General features: G+C 50.6%; 1 protein-coding gene across 3 annotated transcripts in view; it reads right to left on the reverse strand.

Moving 5' to 3' along the window:
• Positions 1 to 15,185, reverse strand: part of ASTN2 (astrotactin 2) — an 865,697-nt gene extending 850,512 nt beyond the window's left edge. For all 3 annotated transcript variants that reach the window (XM_021691760.1, XM_021691759.1, XM_021691761.2), the window contains exon 1: positions 14,759 to 15,185. In XM_021691760.1, coding sequence (XP_021547435.1) covers positions 14,759 to 15,185 — 427 coding nt within the window. The remainder of the gene's footprint in view (positions 1 to 14,758) is intronic.
• Positions 15,186 to 20,987: the final 5,802 nt, after the last annotated feature.

Below are 20,987 nucleotides of genomic sequence, written 5' to 3' on the forward strand. Positions count from 1 at the left end.
ACCTGGGATCCAGGTAGTGGACAAGACTGGAAGGTTTCTCCTCTCTTGCAGCCCAATCTTCCCCAACTTCTTGAAGGAGAGCTGGCTTGGATAATATTCCTCAATCTTATCTGAGGCCCAAAGGGGAGCTGTCATTTATTTGAGGTCATCTAGCCAGGGAATGGCAGACCCAGGACAAGAATCAAGGCATTTGCCTCCCAATCCAGCACAGTTTGGGATTTAGCAGACTTGCAAAACCGGTTTTTGGTTTTTCCAAGGTTTGCTGCTCTGCCCTTTCTCAGCCACCAGCTTTCCCATTGGCTGTCCCACTTGGGGGCGGGATGGCTTTCTATTCCGGGGCTGGTAGCAGGGAGCCAGGGGAAAGGGAGGCCCTTCCCTAGAGGCCTCTGCAGTGAGGAGAGGTGCTTCAGCAAGGCCCTGAGAATAAAGTTGAGAGAGAAAAGAAGGGAGGGAGGGACAGGAGGAGTCCCGCTATTGGCAGACAAGTAATTGGTTACTTCGGGCGGTCAGCTTCTCCAGTCTCTCTCCCTGGGGGAGACTAGAAAGAAGGTAATTGAAGAAGGTTCCCTAACAAATTAGTGTGAGACTGGGCTGGAAAATTTGAGTTGCACCTGGATTCAGAGCTAGGGTTTGATCTTCACAGGCCCCAGGAAGGATGCAGAGAGGGAGGAAGGGGAGGGAGGCTTTATCCTGCTGCAGCAGCTTCCAGCCTCAGAAACTCAAGGGAGCCCTTCTCTCCCTCCTGGGCTCCTGTTGAGCTGAAGGGGCTGAGAAGAACCTTACAGATCACAGGGTTCAATCTCAGCACATTAGAAACTGAGGGAAGCCCAAAATACAGAAGGGATGAACAACCGACACCCAGCAGAACCAAGACCAAACCTAGGACTCCTGGTTCATGGGGCACCTGGGTGGCTCAGTCATTAAGCGTCTGCCTTTGGCTCAGGTCATGATCTCAGGGGATCAAGCCCCACATCGGGTTCCCTGCTCTGCAGGAAGCCTGCTTCTCCCTCTCCCACTCCCCCTGCTTGTGTTCCCTCTCTCGCTGTGTCTCTATCAAATACATAAATAAAATCTTTAAAAAAAAAAGACTCCTGGTTCATAGTCCTGGCCACCAGATCACACCTGCCCCCTGGGTTCCATGAGATCTTTACTCACAAGACTTCCTTTGAATTGCCTTAAATCCCGCCAACGACAAAAAAAAGTGGGGAAGGGGCAGGTCCCAGGGGTGAGGGTGCAGGGCTATTTAGTTTTGTTTATTTAACACCTAGATAGCATGTGCTGAGTGGCAGGCACTGCTCAACACACTCTACACACTTTAGTTCTTGAAATCCTCACAACAATCTCGCCAATAAAGCAACAGAAAACCCCGATGAGGCAGGTACCCCTTAAGGAGCTGTTCACCGACTATCACTCCTACAGTTGTCCAATGTTCCTTCATTTGGTCAGAAAATATCCACTCAGCACCTTCTGTATGCAGTGTCCTGTGCTACACAGTTCAGGGAGTAAAAGGATGAACAAGGCACGGTCCTAAGAGATGAGCCATGACATAAAGGTTTTTCAAAATGAATGGAACAGAAAACTATGAAGGGATGGTGGACCAGGGTGCTACTTTGGTCAGGGAAGACTTCTCGGAGGAGGTAATATTTCGGTTTTGAGAGCAAAGGAGAAAATGGAAGATGAACTCAGAGAAGGTGGCAAACTTTTTAGGATTTTCTAGACTCTGAAAAGGAATTAAGATTTGTTTTTAAGAGAAATGAGAAACAATTAAAGGTTTTAAATAGCAAAGAGTGACGAGATCTAACTTCCTTTTTTGGGGAAACGATCACTCTGGCTACTGAATATACCAAGGTTGGCAAACGTTTTCTATAAAGGGACAGTTAGTAAATATTTTAAGCATTGTGGGCCAGATACTCACTGTTGCTACAACAGCTCCGCTGTTGTAAAGCAAAAGCAACCAGAGACAATGCATACGCCCGCAGATGAGCATGGCCATGTTCCAATAAATCTTTATTTATGGATACTGATGTTTGAATTCCAGGTAATTGTCACATATCACAAAAGGTTATTTTCCTTTGGATTCTTTTCACCTATTTAAATAAATAAATAAATAGGCTCACAGGCTGTACAAAGGCGGGCAGCAAGCTGGGGTTGGCCCATGTGCTGAATGCCGTGTAGTATAAAGGATGGGGACAGAGATGCAGCAGGAAGACAAGAGATGGATATCATAGCCCACGTGAGCAAGGATGGTGGCTAGGATAAAGATTATGGCAGTAGAAGATTACAGGTGAATCATACTGAGAGTCATTTTAGGAGTAAAACCAACAAGGTTGGCTGAAAGAGAGAATGAGGGGCAAGAGAAAGGAAATTTCAGGGATGACTCCTTCGCTTGAGTAATTGGCAGGATGGAAGTCTGATCTCCTGAGATGGGGGAAATGTGAGAAGAGGTTTGGGGAGCTAATCACGCAGTGGTGGTGTGATCCCTGACTGGAGACAGAGAAACACAGGGTCCCTGGAGCTTGCCAGATAAAATACAGGATGCCCAGTTAAATTTGAATTTCTGATCATCAGAGAGTCATCTTAAATACAACTATATCCCAAATACTGCATGGGACATAATTCTACTAAGCAAGTATTCGTTGTCTGAAATTCAAGTTTAACTGGGCATCCTGTATTTTATTTTTTGTTTCTATTTTTATTTACAAAGTATGGCAACCCTAAGAGGGGGGTATGAGCATTTATGGGGGGAAAATCTCTATCTAAGCCTTGGAGGAGAGAGATTACTCAGAGGAGGTAATAGCAGAGTTAAGGCTAGGTGTTGGCCAGGTGAATCAGGGACAGGAAAAGCACTGTATGCAGAGAGAATAGCGTTTCCACTCCAGGGTCAGGTGGGGGGAATGTTCCCAGCACCCTCAGAAATCTGCAAGTTGTCAGTGAGGCTAGACCATCAAGTGCCATGGGGAATGTCAGGAGGTGAGGCTGAAGAGGTATCCAGGGGCCACTGATGCAGGTCCTTGAGGGACATACTAAGGAATTGGTACCATTGTTAAGATAATAGATTCCCAGGCCCCTCTGGGTGCCTCAGTGAGGCTAGGAGCAAGAGACTGGGTTCCAAAGTGATTCCAATGAGTAGTTAACTGTAGGGAAAACTGGGCTAAATAATCTAGGAATTTTCCCTCCTACAAATCCCAAGAGCCTAGGAAGCTGCTCCTGGCTCTGAAATCTTGAAAAGAGTAATCCAAGTAATCAGACCAAAGGCAGTGTAGTGTGAGCGTGAAGTCTCCCGTGGCGACTCCTGAGGAGGGAGCTCTGTGCACCTGGAGGGATGTGGAAGGTCCGGAATGTTCGCACAACCACCAACCCAACTCCCAGTCATTCTGCGTCCGGCACCTGTTTCTCCTTGGGCACTGGCTCTCAGCTCGGTGCGGGTAGACCAGATGTCTCTGTGACTTTCCTTGTCACCCACCCCCTCCGTCCTCCACTCACAGTCCCTACTGAAATGATTCCCCCAAATGCAGCTATTACTGTGACTGGAAATCTCTTCACTGCTGATTCTGCTAATGGAAATGTTCCTTCCCTTTTCGGCTGCTTGCAAAGCCACTCGTGACTTTCCCCGGTGCTTGAGAGCAAGGCTTTGTCAGCCAGCCACCACCAGAAGGGAGAACATTCTGCCCCGACTGCCTCCTCCGACACCCACCTGCCTCAGACTTTGGATCTAAGAGCCTCTCTGTCCAAGCTGTCCTCAGACAACCCTGGAGTTCCTGGCTTCCCCCTGCTTCTGGAGAAGGAGCAGAGATCAATGGTCAATTTCATCCTTTCTTGCCTCACTGGAGGGAGAAGGGCGGACAGGGAGAGGTGTAAACACAGCCTGCTGGAGTGGGAGGGGCAAGGGAAAAGGAGTTTGCATTCATTATTTATTCATACCTCTACCTCCTTCCAAAAAAGGATTCCAGGTGGCTAAGAGGCATAGAGCAAAAACCCCTCCAGACCCTGTACTCTGGTGCTTGGCACACACCAGCTCCGTGAGGATCAGAGGCTCAGTGTCAGTACAGACTGAGCACGATGCTAGGCACTGACAAAAATCTAGTTTATAGAGGGCTCTCCAAAAATAATGATCACAGCAACCCAGAGAAGTGATTATTATCTCGTCTTCACTTTACCGATGAGCAAACAGGCTCCGGGAGGTGGCATACAGATGTCAACTGCAGTGAAGAAATAGTGCGTCCAGGACTTGATCCGGGGGGATTGGGGGTCTTTAGAGCTGACACATGTCCCCCCCACCCCCCACCCCCACCCTCCAGCACACTGCCTCCCAATCAGAGGAACTGGGCTGGAGCCTGGATTTTGCTCTGCATTCGCTCTGGGACCTTGGAAAATGTACTTCTCTTTGCTCGGTAAATGAGAGAGTTGGGCTGGATCTCAGAGGTTTTATTTTACTCGGTTCTAATATTCTAGGAAAAGGATACACTATTTGGATTTTTACAGCATTCTAATGTATCTAAAGATCACCGATTATTATATATGTCCCATACATATAGATAATGTCATGTAACTTCCATTCTCAACAAGGGAACATAAAAACTGCACGAGTTGGGGCACCTGGGTGGCTCAGGGGGTTAACTGTCTGCCTTCAGCTCAGGTCATGATCTCAGGGTCCTGGGATTGAGCCCCACATTGGCTCCCTGCTTAGCAGGGGATCTGCTTCTCCCCCTCCCTCTGCCCCTCTCCCCAGCTCCTGTGCTTTCTCTTGCTCATGCTCTCTCAAATAAATAAAATCTTAAAAAAAAAGAAGAAGAAGAAGAAGTGCTAGGTGGACAAAACTCAACTTGGGGTGGAGAGGAAGAGTGCCAAGGAAGTGCACCTGGTCAAAAGGGGGCTGTGGGTCTGACAACGGATTCCCGGTCAATTTCTGCAAAGAGAAGGTAGAGCTTTCCCATGTGCCTAAAAGGACTAGATAACAGGTTCCCCCAGTATGACACTGTGCCCAGCATAAGGAGGGAATTCCCTAAGCCCTGGGAGAAGAAGAGTGGAAAAGGAAGAAGGGAGAGGAATAAGGAAAGAGGGGAGGAGGAAGGAGAGAAAGGGGGGAGTCATGAAGGCATAGAAGTGTAGGTATTTGCTTGTCGAGTAGTCCAGGAATAATGAGTGGCATCTAGAGAAAATGAGACAAGGCCTGGTGCTCTCTTGGCAAAGTGGCACCGAGCGAAAGGGCCTGGGGAGATGCTGAGTCAGCTCCTGGCAGCGCAGACACAAGGTGCTCAGTCCCTTGGGTCTGTGAGGCTGTCACACCGAAGTTCCAATAAAGAAACGTCTGCAATTTCTTGGTAATGAGAACAGGAAGAGATAAAAAGTAAGAGAGGTTGTCAAAGAGATGAAAACTCAGGAGCACTCCTAGTCCTGTGCAGCCTGGGAGGCGAGAGAGCACAGGGTTTAGAACCAGGCAGACCTGGGTTTGGACCCAGCCCAGCCGCGTAACAGCTGTGTGTCTTGGGCATGTTCCTTAACTTCTCTGAGCCTCAGCGCTCACCTAAAACATGGGGTGAATCTGGTCTTTCAGCACCGTGGAGAGGATGAAACGAGATAGCAGCCATACCAGTGTGACACCTGGGGGCACAGTAAATGTCCAACAGACGTTCTCATGGCCTGCTTCATGCCAGAATGATAACATTTGGAACACCAGGTTCCCCCCCCACCCCCGGTGGCCCAGCTGCCCTTCCCCAAGGTGGGAGGAAGACACACTTGACCAGGAGTCAGTAGACTGAGATCTGGTTTTTGCTTCATCGCTGCCTTGCTATGTGCCTCGATTTCCCCATCTTTACATAGAAGGGTTTTGTTTTGATAATGGCCTAGATTATTACATTTGGTGATCCCCAAACCATGGCGTATCGTCTTCCCCACAACATTCAATGCCTCTCTGTTTGCCACCATGCAAAGATTTCAATTCCTTATCTGGCTTTCATGATTCTCAAGAGGAGGTCTTCCCTAAACCCAGCACACTTTCCTCCAATCAGACTGACCGCATTCCTCATCCTATCGACAGCCCCAGAATAATAGGGAGCTAGGAGAAGGTAGAAGGAATGACTATGGGAGCTCAGAAGAGGGAAAACTCTACGGAACAGATGGTGTTCCAGCTCAGATGTTAAGACGGATGAGTGGAATTCCAGCACCTCTCCAGGTTTGCCCAGTAGGGACTCTCGCTGTAGGCCAAGCCACCATCATCCCTGAACAGACTCCTACAGACCTGCCTGCTTCCATCTTTGCTCCTGTCCAGAGAAGCCTAAGTAAGTCTTTCCAAGCATAAGTTAGATGTTGATACTCTTTTGCTTAAAATCCTGCCTGGCTCTCCACTTCACTCACAGTGAAAGCAAAAACCCCAGCAGCGGTCTGTATGGCCCTGGGTGCCTCCCCACGTCCTCCCCTGTCCTGTCCTGCCTCTCCCTTCTCGCTCCACTCTGGATGCACTGGCCCTGGGCATTCCAGATGTGCTCCAGTGTAGTGCTCCGCCTGGAATGCTCTTCTCCTAGATATCTGCTTGGCTAACTCCTTCATTACTTTCAAGTCTTAGTTCTACCCCCTCATTCTCAACAAGCTCCTCTCGCTCTGTTCTACTTAATATGAAAACCCATCTCATTTCCAAAATTTCCCTTGTATTTAATTTTCTTTTGTTCATAGAATTTATCATATCCTCACATACTACATAATTTTCTTATTTATCATGTGCATTGTTATTATCCTCTGCTCACCACCCACCCATCCACACACTCACTCACTTCTACAAATGAGCTATCTGAATACAAGAATCTATATCTTTTGTTCTGTTATATCCTAAGCACCTGGGACAGTGCTTAGCACACTGTAGGTGCTCACTTAAGGGTCTAGTCATTGTTAGAGTCTTCCTTTATATTGATAGTGGGCGCCAAGGCTCAAGTGGGCAACTCCAGTGGGAGGTCAGGAAAGGCTGCAAAGATAAGGTGACATTTAAATTCAGTCTTGAGGGACACCTGGGTCGCTCAGTAGGTTAAGCGGCTGCCTTCTGCTCAGGTCATGATCCCGGGTCCTGGGATCGAGCCCCGCATCAGGCTTCCTGCTCAGCGGGAAGTCTGCTTCTCCCTCTCCCTCTGCCCCTCCTCACTGCTCATTCTCTCTCCCTTAAATAAATTCTTTAAAAAAAAAAGAAAAAGAAAAGAAAAAAACAAATTCAGCCTTGAAAGGTAAGAAGGAATCTTCCCAGGGGAGTGGTGGAACAAAACTACCAAACCAAAAGGGAGGGTTCTTATAATAGGGCACCCTGGGCAGAGTATGATCTTGGACTTGGACCACAGTAAGAAGCTTGATCTCCATACTAAGAACTGTGAGGAACCAGTGAAGTGCTTTAGGAGAGAACAGCCATGATCAGATCTGGGCTTTTAATGAAATCACTCTGGCGGCAAGTACGGATGGTAGAGTAGATGGGATAAGAGTAGAGGTGAACAGGCCCTTGAGTTGACTGCTAAAATTGTAGTTGAGAGAAGCATTGAGGTCTGAGCCTGCCAGGGGCTTTGACAGTGGGGCTGGAGTCATGGTTCCCCTTCAGGTGAAAACCCAGACAGGGCATAGCCTGCAGCAGCCTCGTCATAGTTGGACTCACCGATGGGGCTGCTTGCGCGTTCTAGCCCACCAGCAGGGAAGCTACAGAGGTCTCAGTCCTAAGTCTCACGTTGTGTAGTCACCACCCATCCCCCTTCCAACCCAAAGGGAAGTCTTTATGGGGGCTGCCGTCCCGGAGAGCTACAGACAGCAGCAGAGAGCCAGAGAAACTCGAGCGCTAGCAATGGAGAGGAGAGGAGGCCTGGCCAAGCCCGGCTGCCTGCCTCCTTCCAGGGCAGAAAGGCTGCAAGCTCTGCTGGGAGGGAGAGAAACTAGCTCTCTCACTCACGTGCGCTCTCTCTCTCTCTCTCTCTCTCTCTCTCTCTCGCTCTCGCTCTCTCTCTCTCTCTCTCACTATAGTTAATCTTCTGTTGCCACTAGCTGGTCAGTGAGAGAACTTGGGAAAGCATGAGCTCTGCAAAGAAAGCATCCCCGGAATGCTGCTCCACGTCAAGGTTAAATCCGACTTTCGTTCCTTTCCTGGAAAAGAGCAGGCTTCTTCTGCTCACCCCCAAAGGCAGCTGGAGTAAAAAGCGATGAGGCTTCCTCCCCCAGAACAAAAACCTATCAGCTCCGGTTCTCCGGAGAGATGGGAGCCAACCAGCTGGGTACTTGGGCAGGAGAACAAATTCCGTTTCCCTGGGGATATTTTTCTCCGTAGATTTTCAGTATTTGGGGGGAGGGGTTTGGTTTGTTTTTGTTGCAGGGAGAGGAGAGAGTGGTGCGCTTGATGATGATCAGCCCAGTTTCAGACACTGAGATGTATTTAAACCCAGAGCCAAGTGTTCGAGGTCCAGGGTCCAGGGTAATGGGAAGAAGCACAGAGTGGGACCCAGGACCACTGGGTTCAAGTCTGAACTGCTGGTCCTCAAGTAAGTTTCTTCCCCAGTCTGGGCCCCCATGTTCCCATAAAAAATACTGTGTGCTCTGAGATGTTGTGAGGCGGTGAGCCCATCAGCACTGATGGTCATGGTCAAAGTTTTCATGACTTCACCCAAAGAAGTCACTGTCACTCCCCATCCCTCTCTCCCTGAAGCCCACGTGTTCACACCGTCCTAGGGCAGCCACGGCCAAATTTACAGCAAAGCAAGGAAGTGAGAAGCAGGAGATTTTGCTTGCCAGAGGCCATTTCAAACCTGCCGAACCTGCTGTAAATTAAAATTATAGAACGCTCTTGCAGCCTGAGGGCCCAGTTCAGGAAAACATCAAGCTCTGGGTCACACCCAAGCCTGCAGAGCTGTGCTATCTCAGCTGGTGTCACTGACCCCCAGAAACAGCCAATCTGGCTGGCCTTGACCGAACTTGAGCCTCCGTAACACGGCCGAAAGGAATCCACCTCTCTCCCTGCCCCACTGCCCTCTCAGTAACTTGGTACTTTCTGAGGGCAAACAATACATCTCTATCTGCCCTGATTCTTAAATATGTATCATCAGGTTTGAGCTGGCAAAAGGCTGGGGATGGGAGTGGAAAGAGGAAGACTCAGATCAGAGACCCCCCTGACTGGGACCCTTATTTACAATATCCCCGAAACCTGGACCATCACAGCAGGATGGGACCCCGAAGTCTAAGTGCCACTCAAATATTTTATTTAGTGATAAGGGACCTGATGCCCAACTGAGAAAATAACATACATATTTTTTAAACCTAGCTTTGTTTGAAGATATCAAATTCTCTCTCTTATCCACCCCACTATCTCTCTTTCTCTCTCTGGCCCATACAGAAAAGAACACTGGGATTGGTTTTAACGAATATTCTGTAGTCAGAAATCCCTACAGAAGACCCAGATTACTACTATCTGTATCTGGTTGTTGTTTTTCCTCCCTGTTAATCACTGGCATCAACCTTCAGAATCAAGCCAGAAACCAAAAAGGGCAAATAGCCTCACTGTCTCCCAGGGCTTGGGCTCTTTCTCCAAATGCCTGCCAGATAGCTGTGTGGTCTCTGTTGGAAGGCTTCCTCCAACACAAATCCTATAATCATTAGGGGTCAGGATGCTGAGTTCTGGACGGCTCCCTGGGAACCAAACCCCTGTGGGGGCTGAACTCCATCCCCCTAGCATTTGCACCTTTGGAACCAGACAGAAAAAAGCACATTCCTCATTCCCCATTGACATTCATAGGCAGCTGCTCCCGCCAGCCCTTTCTGAACTGTCCTTCTAGGCTAAACCCCCTGCTTATCGCAACCCTTCTGATTTGGTGCCTGAATCCTCATTCCTTCCGGAGGCTTTTCTCTTTTGGTCCCCATTTTTGTTTGTATTTTAAGGAATCTTTGCAGACCAGATCTACAGATCTACTCATGCAAATGCATTTAGACATACTACTGGATGGGCTATCCTTCTCTATGTGCCCTCCCCCAAATACACAGCACACGCCTTACCTGTGGGATATATATGCCAAGGCAATTTAGAAAGAAAAGACAGGGTGCCTGGGTGGCTCAGTAGTTAAGCATCTGCCTTTGGCTCAGGTCATGATCCCAGGGTCCTGGGATCCAGCCCCGCATCGGGCTCACTGCTCCGTGGGGAGCCTGCTTTTCCCTCTCCCACTTCGCTCTGCTTATGTTCCCTCTCTCGCTGTGTCTCTCTCTGTCAAATAAATAAATAAAATCTTTTTTTTAAAAAAAGAAAGAAATGTTGACAATAAGTGCTTACTCCATTTTATCTCTTTTTTTTCCCCCTTTTGCTGAATCAAGGCTGGTGGTAAACAGTCCAGCCCGGCCATTGTCAAGCACAGGAAGAAGGATGCCATTTCCCTACCTGTGGGCATGAAAGCTAAATCCACAAGCAGACTCCAGGGCTGCCTCGGGGCAAATGAGGACTGAGTGATGTGCAGGTTCACCTCTGAAGCCCTGTACCAGCAGTTGCTCCTGCACAAATTCTTTCTTTTCAATCAGTCCTTCCCAACACCCTGTGTCACCAGCAAAAGGAAGGAGACAGTAAGAAGCGAGAGGAGCTAGTCAGATTAAGAGAGTGCATCAGGGCACTTCAAGTTCATAGAATCTCTACACCGAAGGATTATTTTAGGGCTTCTCTACCCACTCACATTACAGCACAAAGAACTGAAGCTCTGGGGATAAATGACTTGTTCAAGGTCACAGTGGGCCACAGCTGAGATTCCCAGATCCTAACCAACACGAAATTCCCAAACTGCATTGGAGCCTCTAACCTCTCCACCACCCATCCTAAGGCATCACTCAATTTTTTTTTTCCCCTTTTTGGAAGTTTCCCAGCCTTCTCTGAATCTACAGAGATGTGTCCCCTCCCTGATGTGACAGAATGTGTAATCTCCATCACTCATTGGCACCATGACATAGAATGCCCCCTGACATCCCATGAGTCATGGAACTTTGAGCTGGCAGGGTCATCGAAGGTCATGCCTTACTTTCAGACTCTCATATTTTAGCACCCGAGTGTAGCTGAAGTTCCTTTGAGAAATGTTCTCATGTTGATGATTGCTGTATTTCTCTCCAGGACCCCGCACCATGCTCTACCTAAATGTAACCATATGTATGCCAGCGCATATTTGCCAATATGCAACTACCAAGAACGTAGCTATCTGGTAGAAAGAGATTCCAGCGCCAGGTCTGCCATTTCCCCACCGTGTGACCTTGAACTAGGCACCTGACCTCTCCAAAAATGATTCCTTAATCTGTAAAATGGGAAGAACAGAAATGCCCACTTCATATATTTTATGTGAATTAATAATAAAACGCAAGAGTAAACCTCTTAGCACCTCATTAAAGATTCAGTAACTATTTGCTATCCCTTGATCACTTTAAAGGAAATTCGCTTTGTCAGTGCCATTGACTTATGATCAGAATCTAAAAAGAGGCCCAGACACCGAAACTTGGGGGAAATTTCAGCTCTGGTGTAAACTTCCATCTACATAAAGCAGGCTGGAACATGATGGGAGAGGAGAAATATGAGCAGGCATTATCAATAATAGAGCCAATAGGGGCGGCCTGGGTGGCTCAGTCGTTAAGCGTCTGCCTTCAGCTCAGGTCATGATCCCAGGGTCTTGGGATCGAGCCCCGCATCGGGCTCCCTGCTCGGCGGGAAGCCTGCTTCTCCCTCTCCCACTCCCTCTGCTTGTGTTCCCTCTCTCGCTGTGTCTCCCTCTGTCAAATAAATAAAATCTTTTAAAAAAAAAATAATAGAGCCAATAACTCAAACAAGAGAGGCAGAATGGAGGGAGATAGGGCCAGGTATGCAGGTGACTTTGGTGAATGCGGATGGTAGGCAACGCATGCAAAATAACCTTGAGGTCCCCCAACTAGACAGACAGTAAAACGGGAATTCTATCTTTTATGTGTTTGTTCACCCCCCCACCGACCCCCACCCTTTACTGCCACGGACATTTTCAAACCACCAACTCTGGGTCCACAACCCAAGCATGGCCCGAGGGCTTTGGCAGACACTACCACCCCCTAGTGGTGGCTCCACACACCACATTATTGGCAGGATTTGGCATTTACGGACTGCATAGGCAACCGCGGCGCGTGCCATCTCCAAATCCCTTGAAAGGGCCAGGAAGTAGTGAAAGACTCGCTCAACACACCGGAGACAAACACTAGGCAAGGCTGTTTCAAAGGTCTGGGGATGAAATGATGGGATGCAGCTACCCTGGGACCTTGGGAAAGATAAGGCCATAAATGACTCATAGTACCTACCCACCCCCACCCCCCAACACACACACCGGCCCTCCTTTGCAGCCAGCCTGGCCCTCCCAGAGCTCATTGTGCACTCCATGTTTACGTGCAAACAGTGGAAGACCAACACAAATAAAAAACCCACGTCTCCCTACACAGCTCCTGCTATACTCGGCCATCTGGTGACTACCTCGCTAGCCAAATCCCTGGAGGGAGCGCCTTGAGCTGCCAGTCCAGGGCGCTGGGGGGAGAAGGAGGAGGCGGGACACAATTCCCTACACGCTTCCAAAGGGCTCAGAGCTGCCAAGGGGGACAGCAACCCCCCACTCCTCAGCAGGCAGTCCCCAGCCGCCAGGCTCAGCTGCTGTGCGTCAGAGAAGGCGGAAGGCTCCAAGTGGCGGGCGCCAGGGGACTCTCCAGCCGAAGCTGGAGCCCCGGGGGATTCAAGACTTCCAGCTCCTCACGCAGCTCCCCACTCAGCTTGCCCCAGCTCCCAGGCACCCACTCCCTCTTGAAAGCCAAAGTTTAAAAAGGCAGAGATTGCCAGCTTCCGGCGACTCCTATAGCTAACTGGACCCAGCCCTCCACATCCTCGGGGAACTGGAATGCTCTGGGGGTCCTAGCTCCCAAGTCCTGCCATACCCAAGAATGTCCCCCTTTACGCCCTTATTTGAACAGCCGTTTAGGAAGATTCCCACTCCTGACCTCTCAGGACACCCCGGAGTAGAGAGATCACGCGGGTGGAAGAGGAAGGGTGGAACTGGAAGTGGTGTCTAAGGGAACCCTTCGTGGCTCCGGAAGGACCCTTCCCTGCAAGGAGGCGGTAGGAGTTAGCCCTGAGCCCAAGGTTAGCCTTTCGCCCTAAGGAACCCCATCTCCACCCTCATCCCCTTCCTTGGAAATGGGCAGGCCCACAGGTGCACGTAGGAAGAGCTAGTGGTGTGTGTGTGCATGTGTGTGCCCGTGCGTGCGTGCTTGAGAGAGAGTGTGTGTCGCACGCTAGACGCGCCGCCGCGGGAAGTCCCCAGGGAACCTGCGAGGCGCTCTCCCACCGCGCCTCCCGGAAAGCTCAGCTAGCTCAGGTTACAGTCAGCTGGGGAGAGCCCCGGGGCCAGAAGCTGCGACCACAAGTGGGCCTGGCACTCCCTCAAATCTCCGGAGGCGGCCAGCGTGAAAGGGAAGGGGGGCGAGGGTCACAAAAATACATTTAAAAATAGCATGGCTCCCCGGAGAGTGGCTTCTAGTCTATTGATTAGGCTTTGGGGCTTCTCAGGCAAGCAAAGAGTTAACCTCGGAGGTTCAAGCCGGGATCCCGAAGGCGCCTCACCCGCGAGATGCCGGAGCCGAGCCGGATCCCGAGAAGGCACGGATCCCGGGAAGAAGAGCTCGGGAGTCTCCGGGCGAGCCCCCGGCGCCTTCCAGGCGCTGTTGTTGGCCAGACTCCGACAACCAATCGCGCCCCGCGCCCCCAAAAGGGGAGGGGAGCGAGCGATCCGCGAGCGCGGGAGAGCTAAGGGGGAACATTTTTGTAAACGCTCTCCGAGATAATTAAGCTATCAATTACCGGGGTGGGAAATCAGCCGCGCTTCCCACAGCTCCTCGCAAGGGCCGACTCCTCCGGGATTGGCGCTGGGAACCAGCAGGCAGCAAGCTGCTGGCGAACTTTCCGATTAACTTTTCCATTTGAGCCCCCACCCCACCCCCACCCTTTCCCTCTTCGCTTCCGTGTTCTCGCCTTTAAGTTATTATTATTAGCCCAGTGAGTGAGCAGCGAGGACAAACATGTTCTCCCCTGGGAGGGGGCTAGAAATGCGACTGCGACGAGGAGGGTGGGGGAGAGAAGCAGAGAATCTGGAAGTGGAGACCTCGGGCTCAGAAGCCCACTCCTCAGAAATCACTCAATCCTCCCCAGCCCCATTTCACAGATGGCCAAAACTGAGGCCCAGAGAGGGGAAGCGACTTGGCCAAGGTCACGCAACCCACACGGAGATCGAGTTTATGAGGGTTGGGTGATGCCACACGGAGCTTCTCCACTCCGAATCTCCAGGAAATCTATGGGGAAGAGTGGACCCTCCAAGTCCGAGGCCAGAGTGAGGGGGCGGTAACCGCGGGCGGCCAGTGACCGTGCCCCGAGCAGCCGCGGGCGGCTGGACCACCCGGGTCCCCAGCTCGAGCACACTCAGCCATCTGGGTTTTCCGGCGTCGGGGATGGATGACCGCAGAGCTCAACGCCTGGTGTGAGACACTGGGGGCCAGGTCCCCACTGCGGGAGTGTTGGCACGCCCCCGAGCTCCCGCCAAGCACTCTTGGGGACCTCCTGCCCATACTGCTTTCCAACCACCTGTACGCCCTCCGGGCCCCTCGGCTGCCCTCTCCCAACCTCGCTCGGGGCAGCCCAGGGCGGGGATCCCCAGGGCACCCCCACCCGTCCGGTTTCACTTAGGGGCTCCCGGCTCCTTGGGATCCCGCGTGTGCCGGCGCCCAGCCTTACCCAGGGTGAAGAAGGGCAGCTCGGTGTTGTCCAGGTCGTCTTGCACCGCGATGCGCCCCGGCAGCTCGTTACGCACAAAGAGCAGGAGGCGCGACTCGGCGGCGGTGCCCGCGGAGCCGGCGGAGCCCGAGGACGCGGCGGCGGCTCCGGCCCCGGTCCCAGTCCCGGCCCCGGCGCGGGCGCCGCTCCAGCCGATGTCGCTCTCCCGCAGGGCGGGCAGCGTGGACACCGTGACGGTCTTGAGCCGGCATGGGCTGTCGTGCTCCCGCGAGGCGGCGGCGGTGGCGCCGGCCAGCAGCGGCCGCGGCGGCAGCAGGAACAGGAACAGCAGCAGCAGCGGCGGCGGCGCCGGGTGGAAGCCGAGCCTCCGCCGCCCCCGGAGCCCCGAGCTGGGGCCGGGGCTGCGCCGGGCGCCGGCGGCGGCCATGGCGGGAGGGGCTGCGGTGCTGCGAGCGGCGGCGGCGGCGGCGGTGAAGGAGGAGGAAGAGGAAGCGGCGGCGGCGGCGGACGACGGAGCTAACCAGGACGCCGGAGCTAAGGAGCCGTGGGAGCCGCTCGCCAGCAGCCCCCAGCTCCCGGCTCCGCCTCCCGATCGGCCCTGGACCGCCCCCCCGCACCGCCTCCCCGGGCCCCGCCGCCCGCCCCCCTCCCTGGCTTCCCCCCCGCAGACCCCGGGCGTTCCGGAGGCTCCGCCCGGCCTCGTGCAAATCCCAGTCGCCCCCTCTCCTTTCCCAGGATCCCCCAATGCCACCCTCACCACACCACCCTCTCCAAATTCTCAAGACTTAAGGACCCCTCGCGCCTCCTCTAATTCCTCCAGGCTCAACCCAGCTCGCCCAGCTTCACCCCACCCCTGGCTCAGCCCTCCTCGGGCTGCACCTGGGGGCGCGCCTTCTCCCTGCCGGGCTCCAAGCCCCGCCCTCCTGGGGGTAGGGGGCGCCTCTTGGTGGCCAAGACTTAACTTTGTCTCCCTCCCCACAAGCTCAATAGCAAGTCCTGTACCCTTTTCTCGTTCCTGAAATAATTCCTTAGGATCTCAGAGCCCCCTCCTCACCCACTTGCCCACAACTCACGTATTCAATCCCCCGACACCAGGATCCCACCTCTCTCCCCCACCCAGGCCTCCGCGGTTGCATTAAATGCTTACAGATTGAGGGGTGTCACACTCCACGCTCTAGCCCCCAAATTGACTCTGGCCAGGAAGCTCTGGCCCCCTAGCTGCCGCCCTGCAAGCCCGCCCACTCTTGCGCTTGTATTTTGGATCCCAACTCCGAGCTTGGAGCAGCTCTACTTGGCTGCTTCTGTTCTCTGTGTGAAATTCCTGAAAAGGGTGCGAGGTAGAGACCTACTACTCTGTCTGCTTCTGGCTCCCACGGGCTCCTACACCCTCTGCCCCATTCAGAGGAGGGGGTCTGTTCACCAATTCTTTACCCCAGTCCTTCTAGATTCAAGTTGATCTGTGAACCTAGGCCCTCAGACAACAATGGCAGCCTTTGGCCTTGGGCTGATTCTGTCTGACCCACCTACCTGGATCCTCCAGGGAGCCATCCCCTCTGCGGGGATCCGGTACTCAAGCAGCCCCCTTCCCCACCCCCCTCACCTTTCTTGTCTCTCCTCGCTCTGTTTTTTCTTTCATCTCTCCACTCATTTCATTCCTCTTCATCTTGACTTTAATCTTACAAATGCTTCCTCCCTATAATTTGTGAGACATTCCCCATTCTCTGTATTCCTTGCCCATCTGCACTTTTTTGTGGGGTCTCTGGGCACTAACTTCTCTCTTCTTAGTTCTTCCCTCTTCTGCCTCTTTTCTCCTTTCTGTCTTTAACCCTTCACACGAATTGCCTTTTTCCCACTCCCATCACATTTTATTTACTGTTTTATGACTTTGAATAAAGGCAGAAGACTGAAAAGAAGGAAAAATCAAACCCTATGTTGTGACCTTGGACTTAATACTGCTTATGAAGCATTCTCCTAGTGCTAGGCAAGTACCTATGTTAGCTATTATACATAACCATAATCCAGTGAGATGGGTATTATGATTCCCATTTTTCAGATGAAGAAACTGAGATCAGGAGGTCCGGGAGGTGAAGGGACGTCCCAAGGTCATATAGCTGGTGAGCGAAAGAGCTGAGATCTGAACTCCAGGTTCCAAAGCCTTGGCTGTTTCTATTAAATCATCCTGTCCTCAGTGACCTTGGAAAAACCCACCTATGGGAGATGTGAAAGGCACATCTGCATGAGTGCATTTGGGTCTGTTTCAGCTCTGAGGTTTGTAAGGTGTGCTTCTCCTGTCTCAGTTTACTAATCTGTGAATCCAAAGGGAGGGGGAGAGGTGGAATCTGGCCTTTCAAGTCCTCTGATTCTAAATCGTCTCTTGCCTCTCTGGTGCCTGCTCCAGTTCATTTACTCCTCCAAAATATGTCGTCCTGCCTCCCTCAGTCTCTCCTTTGTACCCTTACAATCCGCCACTATCCTCTGCAATGGGGCTTTCTGATTCTCTATGCCCCTTTCTTCAAATATGCTGACATAGTCCATTTATAGAAGTGCACACCAGGAAAAAAGGGCTCCCTTATGTAAGGCAGAGTCTGTGCAAGTCCTTCATGGACCTCTGGTACAAAGGCCCGTCGAATGCGACCAACACTTTCATTCATTCATTCACCACCAAATATCCAGGGCTCCTACCAGGCACTATATGGGGATGCAGAAATGGATAAACACAGCTCCTGCCCTTGGAGAGTTTATAATGATGGGGGCATGGGGTGTGGGGATGAGATGAGCACAGAAATATCTCAGATACCAGGCAGGCAGGCAGGCAGACATGTGTTTTTTTAATGAGGTGTTTTGACACTTATGCTTGGAGAAATCAAAGAAAGCTTCCCAGAGGAGGTGGCCTCGGAGTTGAACCATGAAGGACTAGAAGCTTGGGGGTAGACATTCCCGGTTAAAGCTGGCATTTGGCATTCTTTGCAACTGTTTGGTATCTGAACGAATCCCTTCCCTACGTCAGAGGGCGCTTCACTCTCTGAGGCACAGCCCACCTCCCACGAAGAGGCTAAAATTTCCAGGTACCTTCTCAGCTTCCACCGCAGCTAGGACTTGGGCACGTGACTCAGAATTCACCAATCAGGTTCGGCCACCCCAGAGGCTGGAAGGAATCAGGCAGAATCCCCCTGGGGACCAAAGTGGCACTACTTGGGGCAGTTACATCCAGATTTTATTGCCAGAGGAAGTGGGTTTTAACGGCACTGTCTTGGAGCACAGTGGTGCCACTGGTGTCAAGAGTGAATCGCCCTGTTTATGCCTACAGAAACGGGAACAGTAGTATCTGTGCTGCGATTTGGAGTGGCGCTCTTGACTTCACGGACTCTGCCCGGATCCCATGCCCTCGTGGAGATTCTAAGTAATCTAGTATCACTTTACTGAATTCTGTTTCTGCTTAAATTATCCAGAATCGGTATCAGTTGCTAGCAACTAAGACACCTGCCTGAGAACACAGAAATTGGAAACAAATGGAGGACAGCGAGGGCAGAGCTGATGAAGGGAAAAGGGGGAAGTTCAGTGAAGGGGAGAGGGAGTAATTGAAGACAAGACCAAAAAGGCAGTCAAGGGATTTGCTGTTCATTTTGGAGAGGACCAACTTTAGCTAGTAGGTAGTGTAGAATCTGGCACGGCCACAGGAAAAGAACGCCTATTTCTGAACACATACTCTGCAACTTCAAAACTTTATGTGGTCTCTCAGTGCATGATGATAACAATCCCTGCCTTCCGGTGGTTGTGGGGCTTCAGAAGTCATTATGCCAAGTGCTTAGCATTCTAGGTGCTCAATAAATTATAACTGCTTCTTTGATGTGTCATCCCAACAACATCTGGAGTTAAGTCTTGTTATCCCCATTTAATAGATGTGGAGTTTGAGGCTCAGGGAAGCTAAGACACTTGACTTTGATACTTATCAGGGGTAAAACACAAGTCGGTTTGACTCTCAATCCCTGACCCACTGCACAGGACAAGGCTTCCTCACCTCTTCCAAGTAGTGTGACTTCTCGGTTCATACTCCACAATGTCCTATCTCGTGGTAATGGCACCACTCTTGTCCCCCTCAGCTTCTCTCTCGCCTTCTCCTCTCCCCCTCCCTCACTCCCATTTCATTATTGATGTACCTTACTGTGCTATAGGGTGCCCTTGTGTCCCCATCTCTGACTCCACTGGTCTCAAATTTCTTTTCATTCTCCTTCCCTGTCCTCTCAGCCAATCCTTCTTTTTCCTTCATCTTTCAGAGTTTGCCTCTCTGAGTTCTGTCGTTTTGTAACATTTTTTTTCTTTACTCCCCCTACCCTATATTCTGTTTCTTTTTTTTTTTATTTCCGCCTATCCATACCATGTGACTGAGGCAGCTTAGTGTAGTTGGAAAAGAAGGGACTGGGGAGGCATACAGGCTTTGGTTTGGATAACATCTTTGCTATTTATCTACTGGATCAAGTCAGTTAATAATTGCCCCTATGAGACCTTTCATTTTCTCATTTGTGAAATGGGGAAAGTAGTACCTACTTCTCAGGATCATGATGGGAATGAAATGAGATCACATGTCTGAAAATGTCTAGTCCCTATATTAGGTTCTCATTAATGTTCTAAGTAAATCTAAACATCTTATGGCATCTCCCTCACTCTTCTCTTCAGCCCTGTCTAACAAGCTCCTCACGACCGCCACTCTGTTCTAGCCATAGGTATCTCTTTTCTATTCCCAGAATGTTCCAAGCTCTTGTTGTCCCAGTGTTTTCACACAGGCTCTTTCCTTCTGCCTGGAGAGATCTCCCTCTAGACTTCACCTTGTTACATTTTACTTACCTGTGGCAGCTAATAAAACAATTTCCCTAAAATAACTAACCACCCAGTCTAAGCTAACCTGAGCACTAACATAGGGTAGAGACGCAAAGCAAGTACATTGTCAATGAATGAGCACATACTTATTGGCTTTTTACTCTAAGACAGGTATTGTACTAGGCACTAGTCATAATTCTGCAGTGAAGAAAACTACATCCTTCCGGTTTTCTACTATGAGTGCATTATCCTCCCTCTGTCCATGTGTCTGTCCCTCCCTCCCTCCTTTCCTTCCTTCCCTCTTTCCCAGCTTCCCATGACTCAAGTAAATTTTCTTAAGTAGGCTCCATGCCAGTGTGGAACCCAATGCCAGGCTTCAACTCAAGACTGAGAGATGGAGACCTCAGCTGAGATCGAGACTCTGACGCTTAATGGATTGAGCCACCCAGGTGCCCCATCAAGTACGTTTTTTTAAGTCTTTCTTCTTTAAGCCTCGAGATGACCTCTCGAACATAAACTCCAGCTCAGGAGGAAAGCTTGCTATCTCTCCTGCTCCATCTCTGCTCTATCTGAGCTCCATCTCCCATCCATCCTCCTCGAACCCACAAATCCCCACCATTTGTTTTCTCTCATTTCCATCATCCCCCTCTGCAACTCACATTGTCCCTTTAATCCTGCCTTGCTCGCTGACTCCATTCATCACCTGGCATATTGCTTCTTTTTCTACCCTTCAGCCACTTCCCCCGCCAGATACTCTTGTTGCAGCTCTGCCAGCCTCGTGAGCCACGCAGAGCCCAGCTCCCTCAGTTGGTATAGGATCAATTAATTACAAGATTAAGGTCAATCTCGAAGCTTTCCCTTCTATTGTTGTATCTGAAATAGATGACTGTAAATATACCTATCACCGCTGTTTGTTTCCTCAATTCAGATACCTCTCTTTGATGTAAGTTCAAATTCTCTTCTCCATCACTTACTATTTGGCTAATTCTGAGTGATTTACAACTTCTGTGAGCCTTCATGTCCTTTACCATAAGTGCGGTCATGGGAAGATTGAATGAGCCAGCTGGTGTAAATGGAAGCCCCCTGTGCTCTCTGGCACATAGTAGGTCCTCAGAAACAGTAGCTTGTTTCTACCTGCAAATGTCTATTTATTTGGTCCTTCTGTTACTTCTCTGTCTCTTTGCTTCCAACCCTCCATTTCTCATTTCCCTGTTCAGAACATTTCCACTATATCTTATTTAGAGCAAACTTTTACCATTGTCTCTAACTTCTCTTTCGTGAAAAATGAAAGAATATTTTAATCACCGTTGTCTTTCTTCATTTCTACTTGCATCTGTTTGACTGATTTCTGCTTCAACCCAGTACTTCTCTGACTCTTCCCCTTAACAATTCTCAAATTTATTATCTTTTGTTT

Source organism: Neomonachus schauinslandi, chromosome 13, assembly GCF_002201575.2.
Source record: "Neomonachus schauinslandi chromosome 13, ASM220157v2, whole genome shotgun sequence".
Classification (NCBI taxonomy): domain Eukaryota; kingdom Metazoa; phylum Chordata; class Mammalia; order Carnivora; family Phocidae; genus Neomonachus; species Neomonachus schauinslandi.